This window comes from Plutella xylostella, chromosome 31, assembly GCF_932276165.1.
Source record: "Plutella xylostella chromosome 31, ilPluXylo3.1, whole genome shotgun sequence".
Taxonomy (NCBI): domain Eukaryota; kingdom Metazoa; phylum Arthropoda; class Insecta; order Lepidoptera; family Plutellidae; genus Plutella; species Plutella xylostella.
In genome coordinates this window covers 225,121-250,889 of record NC_064011.1, presented here as the reverse complement: position 1 = coordinate 250,889, position 25,769 = coordinate 225,121, and the positions used below count along the sequence as shown (strand labels likewise).

General features: G+C 37.6%; 1 protein-coding gene across 1 annotated transcript; it reads left to right on the top strand.

Moving 5' to 3' along the window:
- The first annotated feature begins 13,895 nt into the window (after window positions 1–13,895).
- LOC105391119 lies at window positions 13,896–15,985 on the top strand. Its single transcript, XM_011562539.3, has 3 exons — window positions 13,896–14,283; window positions 14,819–14,947; window positions 15,714–15,985. The coding sequence occupies exons 1-3, from the start codon at window positions 13,968–13,970 to the stop codon at window positions 15,842–15,844; spliced, it is 576 nt and encodes a 191-aa protein (XP_011560841.3). The 5' UTR covers window positions 13,896–13,967; the 3' UTR covers window positions 15,845–15,985.
- The last annotated feature ends 9,784 nt before the right edge of the window (window positions 15,986–25,769 follow it).

Genomic DNA, 25,769 nt, shown 5'->3' with positions numbered 1-25,769 from the left:
TGGTATTGACAAACTGTCATAAATAAACAAGTCACTGGGCATCATGACTGTTATACATACTTTGAGATTATGGTGAGACTGCGACTCAACAGCAACTTTGTTCATAATAATTATCAGAATTAGGGTCTGTAGGAAGGCCTATATACTATATTTGCTGTAATGGGGTGACTCAAGAAGCAGGAGGTCATTCCCATCAACTTTTGTTTTTGGATTTGCATAGAAACTGTGTTAGTCACGTGACTTTTTATTTTTTTATTTTTACGATATTCAAAAACTTATCAGAGATGCATCCTGTATTTAATCTTTATCAGTTCATTTGGTCTTTTTGGGCTTGCTGTATTGCTATTTTCCATACCTATTTATTTTATTTAATATTATTAGGTAGGTACCAATATTTTTTTTCCAACTAATAATTATACATAACTCAAATCCATAACTGTTTCGTTCACGTTTCACGAACGTCACAAATCTACAATATAAATTTACCGATACACCATTCCTCAACCTTGTCCCTCATAGCTTCAACCCACAACCCTTCTACTTCTAGAATACGGACTATAATAGCTTGTATCTAGTTGAGGTGAAGGACAACTGGTCTTCGTAAGATGGGTACAGAAATGAGTTTAATACTTCCCGTGGCCTTGCCCAGACGAGGAATGGATGGAAATAAACTGCAGTATTTAGTTACGTTGATTTTTTTGCTGAAATTTAAAAACGTAGCTACAGGGTGTTGCAAAAGTAGTCGCCCGATTGGCGTAGTGGTTAGTGACCCTGACTACTGAGCCGATGGTCCCGGGTTCGATTCCCGGCTGGGGCAGATATTTGTTTAAACACTGATATTTGTTCTCGGGTCTTGGATTGTTTTGTTTATTGTTTATTGCTCATTTATTTATAATATTTCTTAATAATATACACAGTGCTCTTAAACCTATTAAGGCCGTATAATGGCAATAGGCCCGCCCCCTATTACATTGGGACTAACATAACACTCTGGCGAATAGTGGGTGCAGCAATGCACCTCTGCCTACCCCGCAAGGGAGTACATTAGTACAAGGCGTGAGTGCGTGTGTTGTGTGTGTGTGTTTTGCAAAAGTGGTGGTGTAAGCGGGATGCCAAATTTGGCCAAGTTCTGTTTTTTGAGTTTTTTGCTTACGAAGGAAATATAACTCTGATGTCATACACATAAAACAATTTAAACGTTAACCTTTCCTGCACTGCGGGGTCACTCTATATATCGAAAAACGAAGTTTCGGAGAGCTGATGTGCGAGCCACGACTCTATCTCGTTGTATTAAACGTGCCGATTGCACGACAGCTCTCGTTCGTTCGTTTACCGTCAGTATAGAGTAACCCTTCTGTGCCGGGATCGCGTCAGTTTATCCACCGCCGCCGTCACGCGAAGAGTTTGGTAGAGCAGTAAGAAAGTAATATAATAAATAAATTGGTCTTACCACCACAGTGCTTTGCTGTGTTATGTTGAGGTGTGTGTGCTATCCGATATTAAAGAAGACATACCTCAATAACATGGCATTTGGTAACGTTTTGGACATCGTTTGCTGCAACCTCGTATTTTTCGCCGCCGACGGGGCGTCGTCCATGGGAAATTAAAGGTTTTGTCAAACAGAGCGCCAGCGCTAGCGTTCCTTTGCGTACCTACTGCTTGCACTGATGCTCTGTTTGATGTTACATTATTTTACAATAGTAGTACAACACGTCAAGCTAGTGCTCTGACGCGCGCTATAGTAACGCGTCCTGTTTGACAAAGCCTTTAAATTCCCATGCTCGCCCCGTGTCGACTGTAGTGGACATCCGCCCCAAGTCTTAGAAACTCATTTGCCCGCCGAGCGCCGCGGAACTCAATTATCAAAGTACTCAACAACCACCTCCCACCTGCGAGATGAGATGGTGACCACAACACTACCTAGGTTACCTAACTTGTGTACCTAGATGACTATAGGATATAGACATTTTGAAAAATGACAAACAACCTGGGTAAAGTCTGTTTTTTTAATCACAGATACTAAATTTTCAGATTCTGGACGGTTCATCAACAGTCGATTGTCGCTCCTCACTTATCGCGGGTCAATCGACTGTTGATAAACCGCTCAGAATCTGTCAATTCAGTATCTGAGATTAAGAAACAGACTTTATAATACTGAATTAAGTCCAATAGCCTCGGCGCTGTACTCAACGTAGTAATCATTACTATTTGGCTGCAGTCATAGAAATAATATGTATGTCAGATAGTATGATAGGCAGATTGGTTCCCGATTTTACCGGAATACTTCAGTGGTTGCTATAACTCTACATAGGATATTTTTGTTTCATACATTTTCTGTCTGTCTCTAAGCTAGAAATCGTAAACTTTCATACGCTGCGCAAACTATCACAAACCGTACTATATTTACAAATATCGGTATATACTATATAGGTAGGTACTTGACATGTTAGCTAAAGCTAAGTACAGTAATTTAGGTGTCACCAATCCAAATATTTCAAGCTTGTATCGCCATAATTTATTTACCGACGTCCCACACCCATTTATCAATGTATAACGCATTAACACCTGGATTTATGTCTCCACCTGACTATTACGTGTTTAATTTGAGCTTTGTTTGCACTAGGAAGGAGCGGCCATTTTGAACTCGTGGCGACATCTAGTGGCAGTTTGCGGAACTTGTTGACATACCGTTGAGCGACGATGGAAAGCGAAGATAGTTTGTCAAAATCGTTGGCGTGTCTAAAACTATTAGGGCCTTACCACAAAAACTTAGACAGTATTTAACAGGTGTTTACCGCTGTCAAACGCCTACAAAATCTGTCAAATTTCGTTTTAAACACTTGTTAAACAGTGTTTAAAGTTTTTTGTGGTATCACGGTTATCTAGGATTTATCTAGGATTATAAAGGAAAATATTAAAAAGGAATCTACTAAGTGACTAGCCTTGTATAAATTTGTTTATGTCAATCCAGCTATATTATACCTTGTTTACGTTGCATGCTTATCTGTTAATAGTAATTTAATTGCGTACCTATGCAAAACTTGTCATTTAAACCAAATTATTTTGTGCCAATGCCGAAAGCTTTCACTAACACTAAACTACTCTAGATATTTTCGGTCTTTCACAGCTTTGTACGTTTCTGTTTACCGTGAAATTCAAAACCCCATCGATTTTCACCCACTTGTTGTCTCTCCTATGCATTTTTGTTTTTAAAAATATATAAATGGATGATACAATTAACTTAATGCAAGAAATTGAGCAATATAAAATATCTGATGCATTCGAATGTGATCCGGAGAATTGCCGAAAGTACCTTAATGCTCCTCATAAACAATTAAAATTAATAACACAAAATATTAGAAGTATTAATCATAATCTACCCGGTTTCTATACTCTACTTGCAAGAATTGATACAGACGTGGATATTATTGTTTTTACAGAATGCTGGCTTAACAGTCCAACTAATTTTACACTGCCGGAAATTGGTAACTTTCGAAGATTTTCTTCTAAAAATAACATTCTCCAAAATGATGGTGTCGTTATATACGAAAAAAGCGACCTAAAGTCATCTACGTATGAATATATTATGAAGGAAGCTAACTGTGTAGTTACTACTGTAAATGAAAGTATTGCGGTGGTATCAATCTATAGGTCGCCGTCGTACAATCAGTTAGATCCATTTTTAGAATCCCTCGATCAAGTTTTAATATCTCTTCAATCATATAAAAATATCATACTAACCGGTGACATAAATATTGATATAAAGCAGACAACTAATGATAATAATTCTTTACGTTACCTAGAGCTCATAGCTTTACATGGACTTTTACCTGCTCACCAGTTTCCGACGAGATTAAATTCCTGTTTGGACCACGTCAATATACTTACCAACCTTTCCTCCACTACTCTTGTGGTAAAAAACTCACTAACTGATCATGACACTATTCTTTTTGCCTTAAATACTAAAATGCATAAAATTTTAAATAAGCAAACAAAAACTTCTATTAACTATGAAAAAATTTCGATAGACTTACAAAACTTTGATTTTCGGCCCGTACTTGAATCTAGTGATGTCAATGTAGCGACGTCACTATTAGTTAACTCTATATCAGACATAATGAACGCTAACACCACCTGCAAAACTATCTCTAGACGAAAGTCAACTATAAAACCCTGGATCACACAAGGACTTCTACGGTGTATTTCACATAGAGACAGAATGCATTTGAAATTAAAAAAAGATCCCGAAAATTCAATTTTAAAGCTGACTTACACTAGATATAGAAACTACTGTAATAACATAACCAAAAACCTCAAAAATCAATATCATAAAACTGAATTGGAAAAAGCAGGTAAAACAAATATTAAAAAAACTTGGGAAATAATAAATAATATATCAAACTATAAAAATAAAAAACAAAATTCTACGGAGCTCCTTTCTTTGGCACATTCTCCGTTGGCATCAGTCAACGAAATTAATAAATACTTTTCTAGAGTTGGCGTATCATTACAACCGATAAATGATGAATTTCACAATAATGCTCTTAATTTGCCTAAAATTATTCCGTACTCATTAGTTTTGTTAGAGACGGACATTACTGAAGTTATATCCATAATTAATTCATTAAAATCTACATCTTCAACTGGTCATGATAATATTCCGGCAATAGTATTAAAACAAAACAAGGAATTACTGAGTGGTCTCTTGGTCCATATCTGTAACCTATCAATTAATTCTGGAAGTTTCCCAGACATATTTAAAAGATCAATTATTATACCAATACATAAATCATCAAATAAAAAAGACATTGGAAATTATAGGCCCATATCCCTTCTCCCCACTATATCAAAAATACTAGAGCGCATAATAAATAAACAATTAGTACAATACTTGGAAAAAAATAATATATTATCCCCAAACCAATTCGGCTTCCGTAAACAAAAATCCACATCCGATGCAGTTTCCATGCTTAACAATAACATTGTCGAGGGGCTTGATGCTGGTGAAAGATGCCTTGGAGTATTTTTGGATCTCGCGAAGGCCTTTGACACCGTATCAACTCCTCTACTACTACAGAAACTGCAAAACGTAGGTGTGCGCGGGCTGCAATTAAAGTTATTCGAAAATTATCTCAAGAATAGGACTCAGACAGTGAAGGTTGGTGATTTTATAAGTGAACCGCATGAAATCACAGTGGGCGTCCCTCAGGGCAGTATTCTTGGACCAACACTATTCCTCATTTTTATTAATGACCTTTGTAATCTGAAACTACAAAGTGGTTCAATTGTTTCATTTGCCGATGATACGGCCTTGATATTCAAAGGAAAAAACTGGAATGAGGTATTTGAAAAATCGCAACATGGTCTTAATATCGTAACTAATTGGCTTAATAACAACCACCTAAAACTAAACATTAACAAGACAACTTATCTAACATTTTCAATTTCAGAATCAACTCAACCATCTCATGCTGACTATAGTCTTATTGCCCACGAACCTCAGTGTAGACAATACGACGCCTGCACATGTGAAAAGCTTGATAGGTCCTCTAAGGTAAAATACCTCGGTATATTACTTGACAACAAACTCACTTACCAATATCATGTAGTTAGTTTGGCCAACAGAATTCGTAAAGTCATAGCCACCTTTAGGAAAATTCGAGACATTGCTAACAAAAACATCCTCTTGTCAATATATTATGCGCTATGCCAGTCACTGATAAGCTACTGCATTGGTACCTGGGGTGGTATAGTCAAAACACGCCTAATAGTAATGGAAAGAGCACAAAGAGCGAACCTCAAAGCGATGCTATCCCTTCCCAACCTTTATTCAACCTCTACCTTGTATAAAAAAGCTGATGTTTTAACCGTTCGCCAACTTTTCATTCTGAAAATTGTGACTGACCAACACAAAAAGATTTCCCAACCCTCCCTAAATAACCGAAGATCGTACAAAGTCTGCAATTTGAAGTGTTATAGAACAGCATTTGCGCAACATTTTTCGTGTTATCTTGAAAGTTTTCTTTATAACAAATTAAACAGGGCATTGAATATTGTTAATCTTAACAGACATAATTTTACGATTACTGTAACGAAATACCTAAAATCCCTTGATTATCAGTCAACTGAAAGTCTACTAACATCAACTAGCTAAAATTAATTATTAAATTCTCATTTTTCTGTACGCATGCCTTAATGTTAATTTTAAATTAGTAAGTACCCATAATATAGTACAAGTTTATATTACAATTTCATTATTATCAACTGTTATTGCTACTTTACTGAATGTACATTGTTTAATTAATTGTTTAAGAGTGTGAACATCTGATAGATAACTGCATCATTGATTATTTCTGAGAAAGTCACTGATGTCTATATTACAGGGTTTCCCTAGTTTAGACATCAGAGGATTACCGCATACGGACTATTACATTATGTGATTATCTAAAAACCTTATTGTTACAAGGAATATTTACATGATTAAATTAATTATTAAGTAATTTATTATACTTCTATAATATAAGTTCATTCTAGCAATTGTAACTATTATTGTGGTACTTTTTGTGTAAAATTTTTGAAATAAAGTTTATTATTATTATATTATATTATTATTATCTGTGATAGTGTGTCCCTAGATAGTTACTGCTTGAGTGAATACAATAAAGCTTCATAGCAGCATGTCTTTATATCGTATAGTCGTATGTAGGTACAAAAGACGCAAGTGGGTACTAACGTTTTTAGTTATTAATATTCTCATGCGATAAATAAATGTAGGTATACTTCAATATTGCATACGTACTAGTCATTTCTGTTTCGGAGTAGGTAGGTAATTTGGTGCTTTGTCACAGAAACATTTTAATTGTTCGCGAGTGTACCTAATAACCGTTTATCAATGGTGTCCGGGGTCCAAAAAGTAAGTAGTAAAGACGTGTTATATTTATGTAAAAAATTGTCTAAGTACACCCGTCAAAACCTTTTCCAACACTCTTGAAATATTATTTAATTATTTTTTAGAAAGGTACTACCTACTAATAGCAAATATTTTTTAAACGTTTGTTTTGTGTGCATGATTGAGTATCTCTAAGTGGTATATCTTTAATTAACCTGCCCATTGTGTTCTTATATTATAGCAACGCTCCCCTGACATTCTTACATAGATGATAGAATAGAATAGAATAGAATAGAATACTACTTTATTGACTAAAAATAACACAAGATGATGTGCATAATTATTATGAGTTATGAGAAATAAGACAAAATATGCCCACGCGCACGTCCCAACCCAAATCAGTCCCTCCAATGGCCGTGATTTATTAGTCGACCTGTCACCTCTGGACCAATCACAGCGCAGCATGAGATAGCAGCCATATTGGGCGAATGCGATTGGTTCATTATAAGGGGGAGGAGCATTTCTAAATGGTCGTTTTTTGGTGTTGTTGAAGGAGATTTGACTGTTGAGTGATGTTAGGTAAGTACTTATGAGATTTGTAAAGATTTTTGAGATGCATGGATCTTTTACTACTTAGTCTGTAATTCTTACCTATCATATTGATTTTGTTAAATTGTTAAACAACAGTTAAACCTGATTTCAACTACATATTATTTGTAAGTATGCAACACATAGGTATTTTAATGCTTATGTTATGACGTCTTGCCAAAATATCGAGAAAATATAAGCATTTATTTCTATTCAAAATCTTTTTTATCCGTACCCTTAAAAATGTTTTCAATAGTTTTTCTTTTGATTAAATTGTTGCGCTCAATCGAACAGCCGTAATGAGACTTCAGTGCGACCGCTACATGTTATTATTATTCAAGTATACGAGTAAGTATACGAATATGTAGAATATCTTTAAACCTGGCACCCTTATCGACGTAGATAAACGTCTCTATATGGCGAACTTCGATAAACACGGCAATTTGATTATTGGAACGTGCAATATTATGTAAACGATGACATTTAATGCCGTAGTTAAACGTCGATAAAGATGCTATGTAATGTACCTACTATTTTAATCATTACCTACAAAGTAAATTTTATACCTAGTAAATTATGTACCTACCAATGGAATGGACTACGAAACTTTTGACCTCGAGTTCCGAATGCAACTTTTTCTTAGAAACAAAACTATTAACAATAAGCAGGAACTTCGTAAGTACATAATTATGAAAAGGCATCAAACCCGGGACCCCATGGCTCTTCTGATCGCCATCTCTCTATATCTGTGTCTTCCTCATTATTTTTTTGCTTCGCCGATCTCTTTGACAGCACAATCGACGAATACAATGTGTTTAATTTAATATTTTCTTTCAAATGCCTACTAACTATACAGTACAGGGTGCTGGAAAAGATAGATGGGGCAGCAACAGTAGATAATAGGTATGCTAAATAAAAACGGATTATAGGTAGGTAAGGTATATAGACCGAGCGGTGGTAGCTCAGTCGGGTAAGCGCCCGCTTCTCACGCAAGAGGTGCGGGTTCGAATCCCGGCGCTGACATGTACCAATGAGTTCTTTTAACTTAAATACCTACAATTTATACCATCGCTCTTACGGTGAAGGAAAACATCGTGAGGAAACCTGCATAATCTGTATCTAGATAATTATTATTATTATTTAGCACATCTAGATATGTGAACACGCCAACCCGCAGTGGACCAGCGTGGTGGAAAATGGTCCAAGCTTAGGAAGGCAGTTAAGACCTTGGGGATGTGCACAAAGGTTCGATTCGAGAGAGCCAGGTGCAGGTACTTACACCCCAACAGAGAATAGAATAGAATAGAATAGATAGACCGGAAAAAGACATCTGCGGTTCGGCAACGGTTCGTTCTCGTTAGACGTTTATTTTGCACTGACACACTATCTAGTCCGTATTAAAATATCGTTGTTATCTTGTTCTCATGAAAAGTTTGAAACATAAATAAATAAAATAAATAAATAAATATGTGGGGACATCTCACACACGGCCATCCGACCCCAAGCTAGGCAGAACCTGTGTTATGGGTGTCGGACAGCTGATATATCTACACAAATACATAGATAGATAGATACTAAATATAAATATCAACACCCAAGACCCGAGTACAAATATCTGTCCTTAAACAAATATCTGCCCCAGCCGGGAATCGAACCCGGGACCTTCGGCTCAGAAGTCAGGGTCACTAACCACTACGCCATTCGGTCGCCCCTGTTGTTCAGAGTTACGACAAATTATTATTCATAGGTTAGTGGGTCATTGTGTGATGTTGTTGCGAAGCTCTCAGTAAGATGGGCATCATGGAGGGGAAAAAATAACTTTTCCAATTATTGGTGTTCGACCAACTTTCCCTACGAGTACTTATAATAAGAAACTTCGATTCGTGGTTAGTTCCTAAATGATACATGACTAGTTTCTCACTTGAGTGTAATTCTACATATTTTTATTTATTTTTTGCTTTCCTTTAATACGAAACAACGCATTGCATAAAAGTTAGCCAAGTTTGAACTTAAGTAATACTACACAACGACAATTTCATCATGTTAATCACAGCGCTGCATTCCATACTTAAGTTAAGCCTAATTTTATGTAAAACTGATTCAAATTATCTTTTCCTCTCAGTCTATCGCACTACCTATCACTTTCTCCACAACACCCAAGGTTAGCTGGAAGAGAATGCTGTTAGCATTAAGTTCGCCTGTGTACATATTATTATTTATGTTTTGTGCAATAAAGAATTTAATAATAATAATAATTCATGCAACTATTCGTGTTCTAAAAATAATGCATTTATTACATATTTAGTTAAACGTTGGGTGCTAAAGAGAAGAAAAAATGCATATGAGACCTTTTCATATTATTTAGACAGTACTTAAATTAGATGGGTGTGACGGGAACGAACTGTGTACTTATAGTGTACTGAAAAGTCGCTCTAAGTTTATGAATGCTAGCTTACACAAGACTTGACAAGACATCCACTAAATCAGGGAAGCGGTGGTGGCTCAGTGGGTAAGCGCCAGCTTCTTACCACAGATATGCGGGTACGAATCCCGGCCGTGACATGTACCTAGGTATATAATTACTTCTTTAGAGTTTCTGAACAACTATACTTACTCTATTTATTTTAACGGGTAAGTACTGAAATTTTTATAATGTGTCCTAACGATAACCCATATCACTCTGTTAATATCGAAAATGTGCGAGAGACATACTCAGTACCTATTAGTTTATAATGTAATATACATACCCCCTTAAAATACCAAATTGTTTTCTGTCAGAGAGTGACAAAACAGTTCAATATCTAAAGCGTCCACTAATTTTTTTTATGAATAAGGGGGATAAACTATGGCAATTAAATAAGTAATAAGAAGGTTATCCTAATCCTAACTAATATTATAAATGCGAAAGTAACTGTGTCTGTCTGTCTGTCTGTCTGTCTGTCTGTTACTCTTTCACGCCAAAACTACTGAACGGATTTGAATGAAATTTGGTATACATACGGTCTAGACCCTGGGAAAGAACATAGGCTACTTTTTATCCCGGAATTCCCACGGGAAAACTTTTTAAGGCGAAGCGAAGCGCGCGGGAACAGCTAGTAAGAGATAAAAGGTAGGATAAATATGTTTATCCACCACATCATCACACCAAATTTCATGAATATCTGTTCTGTAGTTTTTACGTCACACAATCCGATATAGGCAGATCTAAAAAAATTAAAAAACATATAGGTATTCTAAAAAAAACATGAGGGTTTAATATTTCTCACAATAACTATACGTTAACTATCAGAACTCACTCGCGCCACACTAATCCTCGTTTTGGAAATGGTTTAAAACCTATATCGCTGTAGATGGTGTTAAAAAGTGAAGTAATAACATTTTACTGCGCACCATAAATATTTTTATTTCAAAATCGCATAAAACTGACTTTTATTCGTTTCGATGTGAATTATATCATGTTTGAATAATACAGTAGGCCAGTGCATTGTCGAGGTAAGACATTACCTTCTTTAACTACATTAATAGTTGCTTTGCATTGCTAGACACCGAATAAAGACTTTTTATCTTTATCTTTATTTTAATAATTTTAATAACATTAAGGGCTTGTTTCACAATATCTGGTTAGAGGCTACCTGACGGATAAAATAGGTGCTGTCAATCTCTGTTATTATTTGTTAGACAGTGTCAGCATGTATTTTATCTGACAGGTAGCGACTAACCAGATATTGTGAAACAGGGGCTAAGTTTAATGTGACTTGGACTGTTCTATCTATCTATCTATCATGGCGAGCTGATTTTCCGCATTTAGCCTCCAAGGTGGGCCATTATGCGTGAAATACCTATGGGGTGACTAGCTATTAAGCCACCCAAGCTCACGCCAGAAAGCCAGTAGACGACCTAGGTTGCTCATGACTTCCCGGAGGGACCCCGGAGATCCGAGGATTTTTGATCGTAGTGTCTCCACGCCTTTGCAATGTAACAAGACATGGGAAGCTGTTTCATCTTCCTCCATGCAACTTCTGCAAAGAGGAGTGGTGGAGATTTTCATGCGATATAGGTGTTTATTTAACCGGCAGTGGCCTGTTATGGTACTTATCACGACACGTAAGTTTGCTCTGTCCAAGCATAATAATTTGCGTGTTAGTTTAGTATTAATTAGTGGTACAAAAGCTTTTGTTTGTTTGCACTCGGCACTGTTACTACAGAGATTGGTGTGGCATTCTGTCGTTCGGGAACGCAACCAAGAGCGAATTTGGTTGAAAGGGATCGGTACTATCGGCTCTGGGCCTATTGGTGCAGTGTCAGATCCCTTTCGTGCAAGTTCATCAGCAGCGTCGTTCCCCAGCGACCCGCTGTGCCCTTTTATCCACTGGAGGGTTATGGTATTGTTTTGTGAGGCAAGCGATTCTAGAGCTGAGTGACACTCTAGTACTAGCCCCGAAGTTATAGTTTTGCTAGACAAAGCTAGCAGAACTGCAGCACTATCAGATAGGATACGAATACGTTGATTCGTAACCTTTCTAGATTTGACTGCGTTAGCGGCCCGTGTAATAGCAACACATTCAGCCTGAAAGATTGTGTTGTATTTGCCTAGTGCCAGTGAAAAATGGATGTTTAGGTCATCCGAGTGGACACCAGCACCCGTACCTGACGTTTTTTTGGATCCATCAGTGTATATTCTCAGTTCATATATACTGGACTGATCTCTTGGTTCTTCATGCAATTGAATGTTGTAGTGCCTATTAAATATATGGATAAGCGGTATTCGATCACCAATCGCTGCCATCATTGGTTGATGTTTTATGGCTTCCAACATAATGGATGTGTGTGACGCTGTTGAGTTATTTGCCCACAGGCCAGCTACTCTTAGTCTAAAAGCGGCGGCAGCTGCTTCCTGTTTCACCACGAGATGTAATGGTGGAAGGTCGAGAAGTACCTCGAGTGCGGCCGTGGGTGTTGATTTCATGCATCCTGTGATGGCTACACATGCAAGCCTTTGTAGCTTTTGCAGCTTGTTTTTTACTGAGCTAAGTTCTGTTCTGGGCCACCAGACTACAGAACCGTAAGTTATGGTAGGTCGTATGACAGCTTTGTACAGCCATAATGTTAATTTTGGTTTAAGGCCCCAGGTTTTTCCTAACATTCGCTTACACTGCCAAAAAGCGATCGTGGCCTGTTTTATTTTGTTATCGAGATGTTTATTCCAGTTCAACTTGTTATCTAGCGTTATGCCAAGATATTTCACTTCGGTTGAAAGTGTTAGTTGAGTACCAAATAATGTAGGCAAGCTCATGTTATTGAGTTTTCTCTTGTTAGTAAATAGGACTAATTCTGTTTTACTGGGATTGACTTTTAGTCGATACTCCATGCACCATTGCTCGACAATCTTCATTGCGGCCTGCATAACGCTACAATGAAGGTTCTCGAATTTCCCACTAATGAGGATGGTGAGGTCATCTGCATAGCCGACTGTATAGAAGCCGCTGCTGTTGAGTCGTCTAAGGAGGTCGTCAACTACCAGATTCCACAGTAGAGGTGAAAGGACCCCGCCTTGAGGGCAGCCTTTAGCTACAATGCATCTGGTTGTCCCGTTTAGGTTGAGTTGTACTGCTCTTAACTTTAACATATTATTTATCCAACCCCGTAGAGTAGGATTAACATTATATTTGGTTAAGGCAATGTTGATACTATCGAAGTTTGTTTTATCAAAGGCCCCTTCTATGTCTATAAAGGCACCTAGTGTTGATTCTTTGTTTGTTAGCGCACACTCGATTTTGTTCACTACGCTATGGAGTGCTGTTTCGGTCGATTTGCCAGCGGTATAGGCATGTTGGCTGTTATGTAATGGTTTTCGTTTGAGATTATTATCTCGTATGTGTCTGTCACAAAGTCTTTCTAGGGTCTTTAGTAGAAACGACGTTAAACTAATAGGTCTGTAGGACTTTGGATCCGTGTAGTCACTTTTTCCTGATTTAGGAATAAAGGTTGCTTTCACCTCTCTCCACTGTTTAGGAATGTAGTTATGTGCTAAGCAAGCCTTAAAAATATTCGCTAAGCTTTGCACGATAACCTGTTGTCCCCACACTAGGAGCGCGGGGAATATACCATCCAAACCAGCTGATTTGAAAGGTAGAAAGCTGTTTATGGCCCATTCAATTTTTTCAACGGTTACTAATTCTTGGGCGGTTATCCAATCAGATATTGACGGGTTCGAGTGCTCGCTATTATCCCAGGTCAGATCATCAACGAGGCGGCAGTCTGGGAAATGCGTTTCAAGGAGTACTTGGCACGTTTCTTTATCGTTGTTAGTATAGGTTTTATCGGCTTTTTTTAGGCAGCCAAGGTTTTTATTTTGACCGCAGTCTAAGATTTTTCGGACTCTAGCTGCTTCGTTGTTGGATTCAATGTTTTCGACTTGGACTGTTAATTTGTCACCTAATCTTATATATCATAAGTAATTTGATTGCGAAGTATCTACTTTCCTTCACAGATGAAAACGCTACTAAGGCCAGTAGTAGTCTTTGTCACTCTTCATCTATCTCTCTCCAACGCATCACCGAAAAACGACACAGCAAAAAACGAAACAAAACTAACAAATGAAGAATTAAACAAACAAATACAAGCACTAGAAAAAGAAGAACAAGACTTGTATAAGAATATAACAACAGGAATAGACGATAGTCTAAAAGCTCTGGAGAATGTTACAGGAAAAGATGGGGAGATAGGTTTGAAATATCTGGACTTGCTTAAGGATGACTTCAAAGATATTGTATCCAAGTCGGAGAATATCACGCGACGTGACATTGGTAAGCCAGAACAGAAGGAAACAGAACAGAAAGTTTTGCATCGCGCTCACTCACATCGCGCAGCCTTCAAGAGCGAGCGCGACGGAAAACTTTTGTCACGTAGCGCCCCGTGCTAGTCCTTCAGGTTTACTTTCATTAATTATTTTACAATTAGGTATTCGAAAGCAATAGTTAACAAAATGGGTTCACGTTATCCCTGGTTCACCTTCATTATCATCATCAACAGCAAAAAAATACATCTAGTCTGTTGGACATAGCCATAGTTACGATAAGCGTCTTATCTTCTTCTAAATTTTGCAATGGAATTTAGAATTGAAAAAAGAAGTTAATGCCAGCATTATCTTGATGCCAAGTTCAGAATCACTTCCAACATTATTACACTGAGTTACAAAAACGAACATTAAGCTAAAGTCGGCATTAAATCTATGTCTGTCTCTTTCTGTCTGTACACTATCAAAGCAAGGCAGCAATACGTTTAAGGTCGACACTCTCCCTTTCTGTAACTCAGCGTTAAAATCTCACTTCTCACCTCCAGCGGAAGAAGAAATGGCCGTCCCTGACTCACCGTTACAAGACAAGGCTTCACTCCGACAGAGAGTGACGAAGAGCGATGTGAAGCTCAAGTTCGACGAATGGCTGAAGACCAAGAAGATTAAGAAGAAAGGTAAATTAATGCGTTAAAAACTAACACACACACACACTCACGCCTTGTACTAATGTACTCCCTTGCGGGGTAGGCAGAGATGCATTGCTGCACCCACTTTTCGCCAGAGTGTTACGTTAGTCACAATGTAATAGGGGGCGGGCCTATTGCCATTTTACGGGCACATCCAAGACCCGGGAACAAATATCTGTGTTCAAACAAATATCTGCCCCAGCCGGGAATCGAACCCGGGACCTTCGGCTCAGTAGTCGGATCACCAACCACTACGCCATTCGGTCGTCGGCGTTAAAAACTAAATATATATTTATACAGGGTGTTGCAAAAGTGGTATACCAAATTGTCTAAATTCTGGGAATTTCCAGAAGTCTTACTCTTCCTTAGACAGAAAGAGCCCCCCCTTATCCGAACGGAGAGTAGTTTGTAAAAATTGACGTTCATCAGAAAATTTTATATTTTTACGATGAATAAAAATATTTGACTTTGACTTTGACTTTCTTAGAACAAACTTTTTTTTAGATATAAATAAGAGTCCTGTCGCCCCTTTCGGCTTAGTATACTTACCACTATTACAACATTCTGTATTGATATGTAAAAACGCGCACGCACAGCCTCTTTAATAATCCGCTGAAGGACATATATGGGTTTCCTCCAAGACTGCAGGGTTATTCCATACGTATGACCATTACGCACTATCATTTTCATAGTGATAGCAGCAATCTTTTCCACCACGCTTCTCCAATATTTTAATACTTCCTCCACCCAACAGCTGGCGCCACCAAGGACGGTAAAAAAGATCCAAAAGGGCCGGAGCGGTGCCCGCGCACGGGGAAGGAGGGTAAAGGGAGGACCTACCCGTGCTGCAAGGACTGCTGCCGGCAGTCGTACCTGGGCTGCTGAGGAGTAAGGGGAGGGGAAGTTGGCTGGAGGAAATGGCTTTCTTGTAATGAGAGTTTGAACGCAAAATTGTTTTTGTTCACACAACCTATGGTGTGACATTTGTATTTTTTGTGTGCAATAAAGTTAATGGTGAAGAAGGAAGACCTAAATGTTTCTTTTTTGTACACCAATGGAGTGATTTCGGGGGGGAAACTAATTCTCGAGTGAGGAACGGGAAAGCGTAGCGTGGGACGCCGTGTGGCCTAGTGACCGATGATCTTAGACGGGTAGTCACTGGGTGCGGAAGGTCGAAGACAGAGTGTTGTGGAGCTCCTTGGGAGAGGCATGTGTACAGCAGTGGATGATTACAGGCTGATGATTAAGTAAACGCATCTGATTACTGAGGGATAAGTGTGATAAGGCCCTAACTCTCACCCTTATTGTAGATTTAATTTGACTTTAGGCCATTATTTCAGCCTGGTCATCCCTATTTAAGTACAACTTGCAAAGCAAACCCCGCCCCGCTACATCTTCGTAGAATATTTTTTTACCAGTTTTCAAAACACCAGAGTAAGAAATTCCTCGGAATAATGATACGAGGATGAACACATTTGCGTCGGCGTTGCGGCTTTAAACAGGCAATAAACCAGTAGAGTAAGACACGCGAATATATTAGGGACTTCCCCGAAGGAATGGGAAAAGACAGGGCGGTCTTAGCTTATCTGTTTTTAGCCTCTAACGCAAAAAGTACTAAAGAGTTTGTTTTCGTTAAGGATCAACTTGACGACCTAATGGTGTAGTGGTTAGTGACCCTTACTGCTATGCCGAGGGTCCCGGGTTCGATTCCCGGCTGGGGCAAAATGATTATTTAAAGTATTTGTGTAAGTACTTGGATGTTTAACATTATTATGTACCTACTGGAGGCTATGAGTCTACCTATGTATCTGTGTACCTATCTATCAGCTGTCTGATACCAATATTACGGGCTAATCCTAGTTTGGGATCGGATGGCCGTGTGTGAGATGTCCCTACATATAACTATTATATTAATGACAAGTGGGGTTTACATCGGCACGATAGTTACCATGCATCCATACAAGATCTTTGATCTGCAAGGGTTGTCAAACTTAATTACAAACAAACAAACATGGCGTCACACAAGACACTTGCAACGTAAAGTCTCGAACATTCTATTTCCCTAAGCCATTTACAAAGACAAACCATGACAGGCGACTAAGACAATAAATACTGGCTAAGCACCCTCCGTCCCCCCCATTTGTCTGTTGAATCGAATTCTCGTTCAATCTTTACCGTTGGCATTATTCCGCCCGATTCCTTTGCCTTATATCTGGGGATTCGAAGATTCGAGAAATTTATGATTCAAAATGGCGGCTTTTGAATTTTACGCGGGAACCATTTTCGGTACAAAAGGTAAGTTATTTGGCGTCGTTAGCAAAAGTGTGTGTGGTAGATTTTTTTCTTTCCTGGTTGATTGATTGTGCGTGGAATGAGTCTGTGACGAATCGTGGTTCTGAGTGGGTCTTTTGAAAGAATCGTGTATTGATTGAGTGATTGATTCATGCTTTAGGTACAGTGGGGGAAACATTTTCCTTTCACATCTGTAGGGCCCATCCACTGCACAAGTGCACACTGAATTAAATGAGCTATATTGTTATTTTACTTATTAACCAGATAATATGGCCGATAAAAAATCATCATCATCATCAGCCAACAACCAGCCTTTCACATGGAAAAAACTATTTCAGGCGAAGCTGAGCTAGCAACCAACATCACATTTCAATTAAATACTAAACGCCTACACATAATATAATTTACTGCACAAAGTACAATACGTTTTGAAACCACGCCGCTGCAACACAGCACAGTCCGATTAAACAAATAGCTGCTTATCTGCGGTCGTTCTCTTATCGCCCGCGTGATTTATCACTGACCCTCTGATCCGGTGATCTAGAGAGCGAGTGAACTAGTGAGAGATCTGAACTATACCGGGAGAGGCATCTCTAGTTACCTGTTTTAATTTTAACATCGTAATAAGGTACATACTCGTAAAATAATATTAATCCTAACTGTAATATATATTATTATTAAGTAATATTATAAATGCGAAAGTCTGTCTGTTACTCTTTCACGCCAAAACTACTGAACGGATTTGAATGAAATTTGGTATACATACGGTCTAGACCCTGGGAAAGAACATAGGCTAGTTTTTATCCCGGAATTCCCACAGGAAAACTTTTTAAAGCGAACAGCTATATTAATATACATACGTAGTTTAGTTCGTTTTCGTTAGGTTCTCGGTTAGTTTGAGCCTGACAAAAACTAATTATTGCACTATCCTAGTTTCAGATGTATAGATTGTACAGTTATGGAAGGTACGGTACATAATAAATTGGTTTAAATGTAGAGCTGATTTTTCAATTGTTAGCTGCCGCTACACGGGTTCGTCATCGCCGTTGATAAACGTCACTATATCGAAATTCAACACAAATATGGCTCTGATTGGTGGAACAGGTATTAAACGAGTACACTATACATATCGACGGCGATAACGAACCCGTGTAGCGGCTGCTGGTTTAATTTGTTAACCAATCTGATTACATAATTACGATGAATTATAATAGCTATGTTTGAAACCCGTAATTAGGTACATAAAATAATATTAATACTTTGTTAGTTTAATCAGCCAGAGCCTGGCAAAAACAAATTATTGGTTTATCCTAGTTTCACATGTTCAGTTATGTAATAACATGCTAGGTACTTAGTAAGTTGTTTTGATTTAGAGCAGATTTTTCTATAGTCAGATAAAGTTCTGCGATATAATTCTGATGCTGTCGGGTCTTTGTATTATCTGTGGTATAAGACAGTGACAGCATCAATTTTTATCCTCTGATTTATCTGATTATTGAAAAATCCGCCCTAAATGGTATACTTACGTGCATTTTTCATAATGATACTTATTCGTAAATTGACAGAAACTTTCATGAAACTAACAACACCTATTTTTCAGCCCATCGTTCGAAATAACGAAGCCTCATTATTTGCAATGTCGGACCAAACAGAAGCAAACACAATTATTCTACTATTACATTAGTGGAATACAATTACTACTGTTTCCTCCAGCTACGTCCGTCAATGTGTATGGGTACAGACAGTTCTTATCCCTAGGGAAGGGGGGAGAGGGAGGGAAATACAAGTTTTCTAACCAGCTCTATTATTATATTAGATTCTATTACTATATTAGAGATACTTAACAGTCAAATAATACACTAACGGCAATGAAAAAGTTCCAGTGAGAAAAACACCTAATTACTCCTTAACGAAAAAAAACTAACTTAATGGCGCCTTTTGCAATATTTTTGTACCTACATTTTACGATGCATCAGAATATTACCAACTAAAAAAGGTAATTATTTTGTTCGAATATGCTATTATTTGTTTAAAAAGATACCATTTGGTGTCTGCATTTCGAAAGTGGAACTGTTTCTTTGCACGTGAGTGTATTTAAAGGGAAAGGAGTCTCTATGAGTGATGTATCAACTGTATTTACATACGTCCGGCGCACCCGGCTGGGCAGTCAGCGACTGGCGCTATTCTGACTGGCTAAGTGCCGATTTCTCCATAGTAGGTTAGAGCGTAACCAGGGAAAGGTTGATCAATTTGTATTTAATTCGTCATCTCCATATAAATTCTTGACAGGTGTGTCAAAAGTCAACACCTAATGGTTATGATCTAACCGACTATGGAGAAAGTGGCAGTACCTACCTAATCCTTTTACCACGGTGACAGACTGACAAACCCTAGACGCGAAGAAATTCTAGGGCAAAAACTAAAATTTAAATTGAATTTCAAAGGGTTTTTAGCAGAAAGTGGCAATTTAATCCTTCCTTTCCTCATAATCGTAATTAATAATTATTCTGTTCGTTCTAGATCGTTAATTAATAAGTTTGTCGGGATCTGGACAATATTATTAAAAGTAATTAAAGTAATTATGAGCGGGGAAAGGGTGGAATTTCTGTTTCTTGTCCCATGTTGTTTGTTCTCTACATGCCCCTTTTAGTAATTGATTAGTACTTACATTCAATTGTAATAATATTCGTATAATTATACGGCGTGGCCATGTAAGTGATGATGATCGAAAATAAACATTACCAGCATTGACTTATATATTACTAGCGTAAGGACAGGCCCAACCGCTCTAGAAAATGGCACCCTCGCGTTGGCCCTAAAATCTCATAAATCGGTCATAATTTGTATGAATTAGGGCTAGCGCGCGGGTGTCATTTTCTTTTGACAAAACGTTCTGACGGGCGTATCCTTCCTTTTGAAATCGTTGATTACCAGTTATAATAATAATACTTACCAACATCATCTCACACACGGCCATCCGACCCCAAGCTAGGTAGAGCCTAATAGGTAATATGGTTATCGGTCAGCTCATTTGTCTTAAGATTTTTGAGCTTGCTAGCATCGGCCAAGCCTGGGACATACTATTTTTTTTAAATAACATAGTTAAACATATCCTGTACTAGCCGTTCCCGCGCGCTTCGCTTCGCCTTAAAAAGTTTCCCCGTGGGAATTTCGGGATAAAAAGTAGCCTATGTTCTTTCCCAGTGTCTAGAAGGTATGTATACCAAGTTTCATTCAAATCCGTTCAGTAGTTTTGGCGTGAATGAGTAACAGACAGACAGACACAGTTACTTTCGCATTTATAATATTAGTTAGGATGTAGGTATTCCATCACAGTCAAAACAACACCCCTCAACTACTTAACCTCCTAATAAAACTAATTTACCGAGACGCCGCACTCGCGAACAATTTGACTGATAAATAACATTACACCCAATATTAATATTACCGGTTTTAACCCCCCCTAACGTCATAGAGCGGCAATATCCGGTGGTAAAATGCATAGACAATGCGGAGGAAGTCGCTTTGTCTCTGGTTCTATTTCCGTTGTCTATGGGCGATTGTAAACGAATCAGCGAGGCGGTGTGGAGGGTTAAAGCTGTTGTTTAGATATATACTATACATAGACCACAGATAGAGACATATCCTTACGTACATGGCATATTAATGCACATGAAAAAGTTCCACCTTTTTTAATTAATGTATGTTTCAGGCACAGACCGCACAGATGGCATAACCTTTGCTATACCAACTTAAACCAGACTTATTAATACAGTTCAGTTAATATAGTTACCAGTGATAAAGATGATAAAGATATCCTTTTATCGTCTGTCGGATATGATCGGTCAACATTTGTACGCTGTCCAGGTATTACTTCAGTGGAACATGGTAGGTAGGTAACTATAGTGATCTCTGTTACAAATTACAGTTTCCAAGTGCCACATAAAATACCTATACTATTCTATTATATTGTAACTTATATGTTGAAATGATACTGTGTAGTGTAGGACAACGATAGCTTTGCAACAGAAACAAGAGCTTAAGAAATTTTGGGCTATTACTAATTTGAAGAAAACAAATAGTTGCCCATCTTTTACACGGTGCAAAGTTAGCGTTTTCAGACCTAGCACACTCTACGTGTAGTGCCTGTTGCTTGCCTGAAAGTTACATAACAGCAACAACCACACGAACTGCCCTGAAAGAACCTTCCCAAGTCCTTCACTACATTACATTAGGTACAATATTACAAGTTATGTATTCGGACCTTTGATTAACAATATTACAAAAATATGGTGTGATGTGATGAGAGTGTGTGTTTTACATACAAAGCAAAAACACCCACATTTTTTTTAGATACTGTCAACGCGTTTTAAGTTAACCTAATGACAACCATTGAATAAAGTCACAAATCTTCTAACCGAACTAACTCAAAATAAGAGCTCAGTGGTACAAGTGGGGTATTTGTCGAGACGTTTCTTTTTCACTGACACTCCATCTAGTCCGTATTTTGTTAATAATCTAAAACTCAGACAGAACATTCGAGGCACGCGATACGATAATACCGGATTAGGACGGTTTGTTTACTCGTACTCATTGGTAAGTTAATGTAACTAAGAACAGAATTGTTATACATATAAATGAGAAAAAGATACTTTAACCTAAATAAACTAGATATATACAGGATGTTGTATTTAAGTTGTGTAAGTACTTACACTCGCGAGCAATGAAAAGGTTTCAGTGACGATAGCACCAAATTACTCCTAAACGGAAAAAGCTAGCTTAATGACGCCGTCTGCAATATTGAAGTACCTGCATTTTACAGCGCATCAAAATAGTCATTGCTTGTGAGTGTATCTTATTTAACGAAAGGAAGTTACGTGTAAGTCCTCTTTTCTAGTATAACATTGAGAATGCCTTCACATCATTACACAGAAACGAACACACAACGACATTGTGTCCAACTATCGAAAAAACTCAGAAAAAAGTTCACTACTTATTTATATTTTATCGACAAAACTACACCTTATCTCGCCTCGGCTCTTGTTGTTATGTAGTTAAGGTATACTTTTCCATGTCAAAGTGTATTATTTATGTTGGTAAGAGGGTAAGAAAGGTAAAGACAAGAAAGTTTTACACGGATGGTTAACGGCGGTGTAAAATGCGAACAGTGAATCAGTTTCTTAGTAATAACATCATCATTTACTTTATTCAGTTACTGTGTTTCCTGGCACTAAACAGCATATTCGACCAATTATGATTGTTTTAAGGTACACACAATGTTTATAGCTGGTTTTATGGTGTACTGATCATACCAAAAAAAAAAAACACTATTTTTCAGTAGTTACTGGCCAACACTGTCAACGTGTTTTACAAATAACTTCCTAGAACTAATCATGATACCTTTTTAAACGGGTAAATGCATCCATGGCGGTTAATCAGCTCCTGAGCTACCTACAATGTTTTTAAATATTTTATCCCTAGACTTCAATGTTTTTATGGCCGCGAAGTCTGCGAATGAACCAATTTTTTACAGAATCACCTAGCACATAACCCCACTGTACCGACGTGATTTGTTCAAGTGAAGTGAGTTGTGTGTACAACTCGCGTGTCACGGAATGCGGGCAGAAGCAAGTCTACTCGCTCCGGACGACCGTTTAGTTATAGCTATTGTTTAGGTCTGAATTTCTATAAGTACTTACATGAAAAAATAAATTTATGTCATATTTATATGGAAGGCTAAGAGCCAGATTGCCTCGATCGCGCTAAAGTCTGTTTTTTAACGTCAGATACTAAATCCTTTATTCATAGAAAAGTTAGAGAACGTTTTAGCTATTGAACTGTTTTGTCCCTCTCGGTCAAAGAGCAATTTTTTCTTTGAGAGATAGGGACAAAACAGTTCAATAGTTAAAACGTTCTCTAACTTTTCTTTGAATAAGGGGGTAAATATGCAGATTCTGAACGGTTTATCAACAGTCGATTGTCCCGCCATAGTGACGCATCGTTCTATTCGGACCGTTAGACGTTTAGGCCGTTTCACCGTTCAGAATCTATCAATTTAGTATTGGAGATTAAAAAACAGACTTTACAGGCCTGCAAAGAATCTGGCCGCTCTTAAAGTAACATTGCTGCAGGGGGTCAGTAGGTACTGTGGGCTGTAGAGACACCTGACCCCCTGCGGACACACAACAGAGTAAGACAAGTTAACAATTTGCCGCGATGTACGGAACATAACTCGCTTCACTTTATCAGTTGGAAAATGTTGGCCAACCGCGTTGTGTGGGGCGAGCTTATGGGGGAAAGCGATTTTACCAGATGCAATTGTTATGTCTAATGGTAGCAGAGTTTTTGTTAATGAAATAATGATTTTATTGACTAAGTTTACATCTTAGATGCATTTTAAAACCTAGTCTTGGGCCAAGAAACCTTACTTATTTCAAGTAGTATTGTCATTCTGATAGGGATACGAAAAGGGTACGAATTATGAATTCTTCAGACGACAACGTACCTATTCAGTAATATATCCATTTCATAAATCATTAATTTGTAAATGATAAGATAGGGTTACCTTGAAAGTATGGATCAAACAAAATAAAGAGTTTTAATTAAGTAATTTACAGGTCATTTTCACCAATACCATTCTTCGATACCTATGCCAGGCACGGCCAACTGTGTGTAATCCTGTCTGTACTAGCGTAGCTCCTAAACGGCTAAACCGATTTTAATTTCATTTTTATTTTTAACGTCCCGCTCAGCGGCTACACCTCAAATCGCGCATCTTTATTCCGAGATCTCAATCTAAACGGCGATTGAACACGTGAGCGCCTGTAATTAACTCAAGAGCTACACTTTAGGCGCACAATTTGTATCTACCGCCATAGATTTACAGATAACGTGTTGTTTTTGCACACAACTGCATCTAACTTGGTAGAACGGGAATTGTTGAGAGTGATTAGAATCGAAGCGGCAGGTATGGGTGCTGTTGGCGTAAGAGGGGTGAAGTAAGTTTGATTAGAGTATCTGTGTTTGTCTGTTGCCTCTTGAGAATGTTTGTGTATCTGTTTATTTTTATTTTATTGTATGTTTGAGTCTTGGCAAGACATGTAAGTTAAAAAAATATATAAATGCAGTTTTTTTCCCACTTTAGCCTTATTTTCCAAAATAAAATAATGATTTCTCTTCTTCTTCTTCTTCCTTGCCTTATCCTTATTTAGGGTCGGCTTTGTTGGTCATGTCACGCCATTTTACCCTATCCTCTGTCATATCCTCATTCACTCCACACTCTCTCATATTTTCTTTCACGCAATCAAGCCACGTCTTTCTTGGTCTTCCTCTCTTGCGCCTTCCTTCGGGTCTCATTTCCAACACTTTCTTTGTCACATAATCATCTTCTCTTCTCATGACATGCCCAAACCAATAAAATAATGATTTCTTTGAGTAAAAATTTCTATCTACATTATTATAAATATTTCTCTTGCAAGTACCATATCAAAATTCCACCCTGTATATTTTAATATACCTATAATTTTCACCACATAATTTTGTAATGAAATACATTTACAAGGTACTTACTCGGAATCTTTTTTGTAATCCGAGTAATTAAATCCTGGCCGGTTTTATATTCGAATGAATTTTATAATGTTGATGCTCACATTACTTGCGAAGCCTTTTTAATTAAAAATCTTTGTGTTTATGTTTATTTTAAAAGGTAGGTATAATGTTTATTTCATGTAGTGACCCACTTTAACCTTATTTTGTAAATGTAAATAAAACAAAATATCTACCTATTTAATTTTAAATACTGAAACCCACAATCATTATTCATACTCAACATATTCGTAAATTTTTAATAAACAAGTAATTTTAACTTACATTAAAAATTATAAAACCATGTGAGAGTTCTTTACTTATTACAATTCTAAAATGTTTATGGAAGCGGCATATTATAGGTATATTACTTAATTGCATGTCTAATTTGGCAAAAATACTACTTGTGTTTTGTGTAGGTATAGGTATAGTATAGTTCCATACACTAATAGACTTTCAATCGATATCATACTAAAATAACTTGTACAAAAAAGTTTCCCATTGGCCTACGCCGCGCCGTAGCCGCTACGACCATTGCTACGACGCGTCGTAGCGCCGCGTAGCGTTTTCATGTAGCGATAATTTCTAAAATAAAGTTATCCTATCTTTAGAGGAATAATAATTCTGATGTTATCGCGTCTGAACATTAGTGTTAGAGTTAGACAGTGACAACAACTATTTTATTCTTCAGATAACATTTATATAACCATTGAATCAGGCCTTAATTAGTTGTTTGTGGCTAATCGAAATACGACGTAATAGTTTTCAATAACTGTAAAAATTGCACTATTAATATATATAATAAATAATAATAATATGTGGGGACATGTCACACACGGCCATCCGACCCCAAGCTAGGCAGAGCCTGTATTATGGGTATCGGACAGCTGAAATATCTACACAAATACATAGATAGATACATATTAAATATAAA

What these genes read in the sequence shown, in the direction of transcription:
- LOC105391119 (XM_011562539.3), top strand. Translation starts at nt 13,968, where the DNA reads ATGAAAACGCTACTAAGGCCAGTAGTAGTCTTTGTCACTCTTCATCTA. An exon ending in TATCACGCGACGTGACATTG is followed by an intron (nt 14,284 to 14,818) that starts GTAAGCCAGAAC and finishes TCTCACCTCCAG; the next exon opens with CGGAAGAAGAAATGGCCGTC. An exon ending in CAAGAAGATTAAGAAGAAAG is followed by an intron (nt 14,948 to 15,713) that starts GTAAATTAATGC and finishes TCCACCCAACAG; the next exon opens with CTGGCGCCACCAAGGACGGT.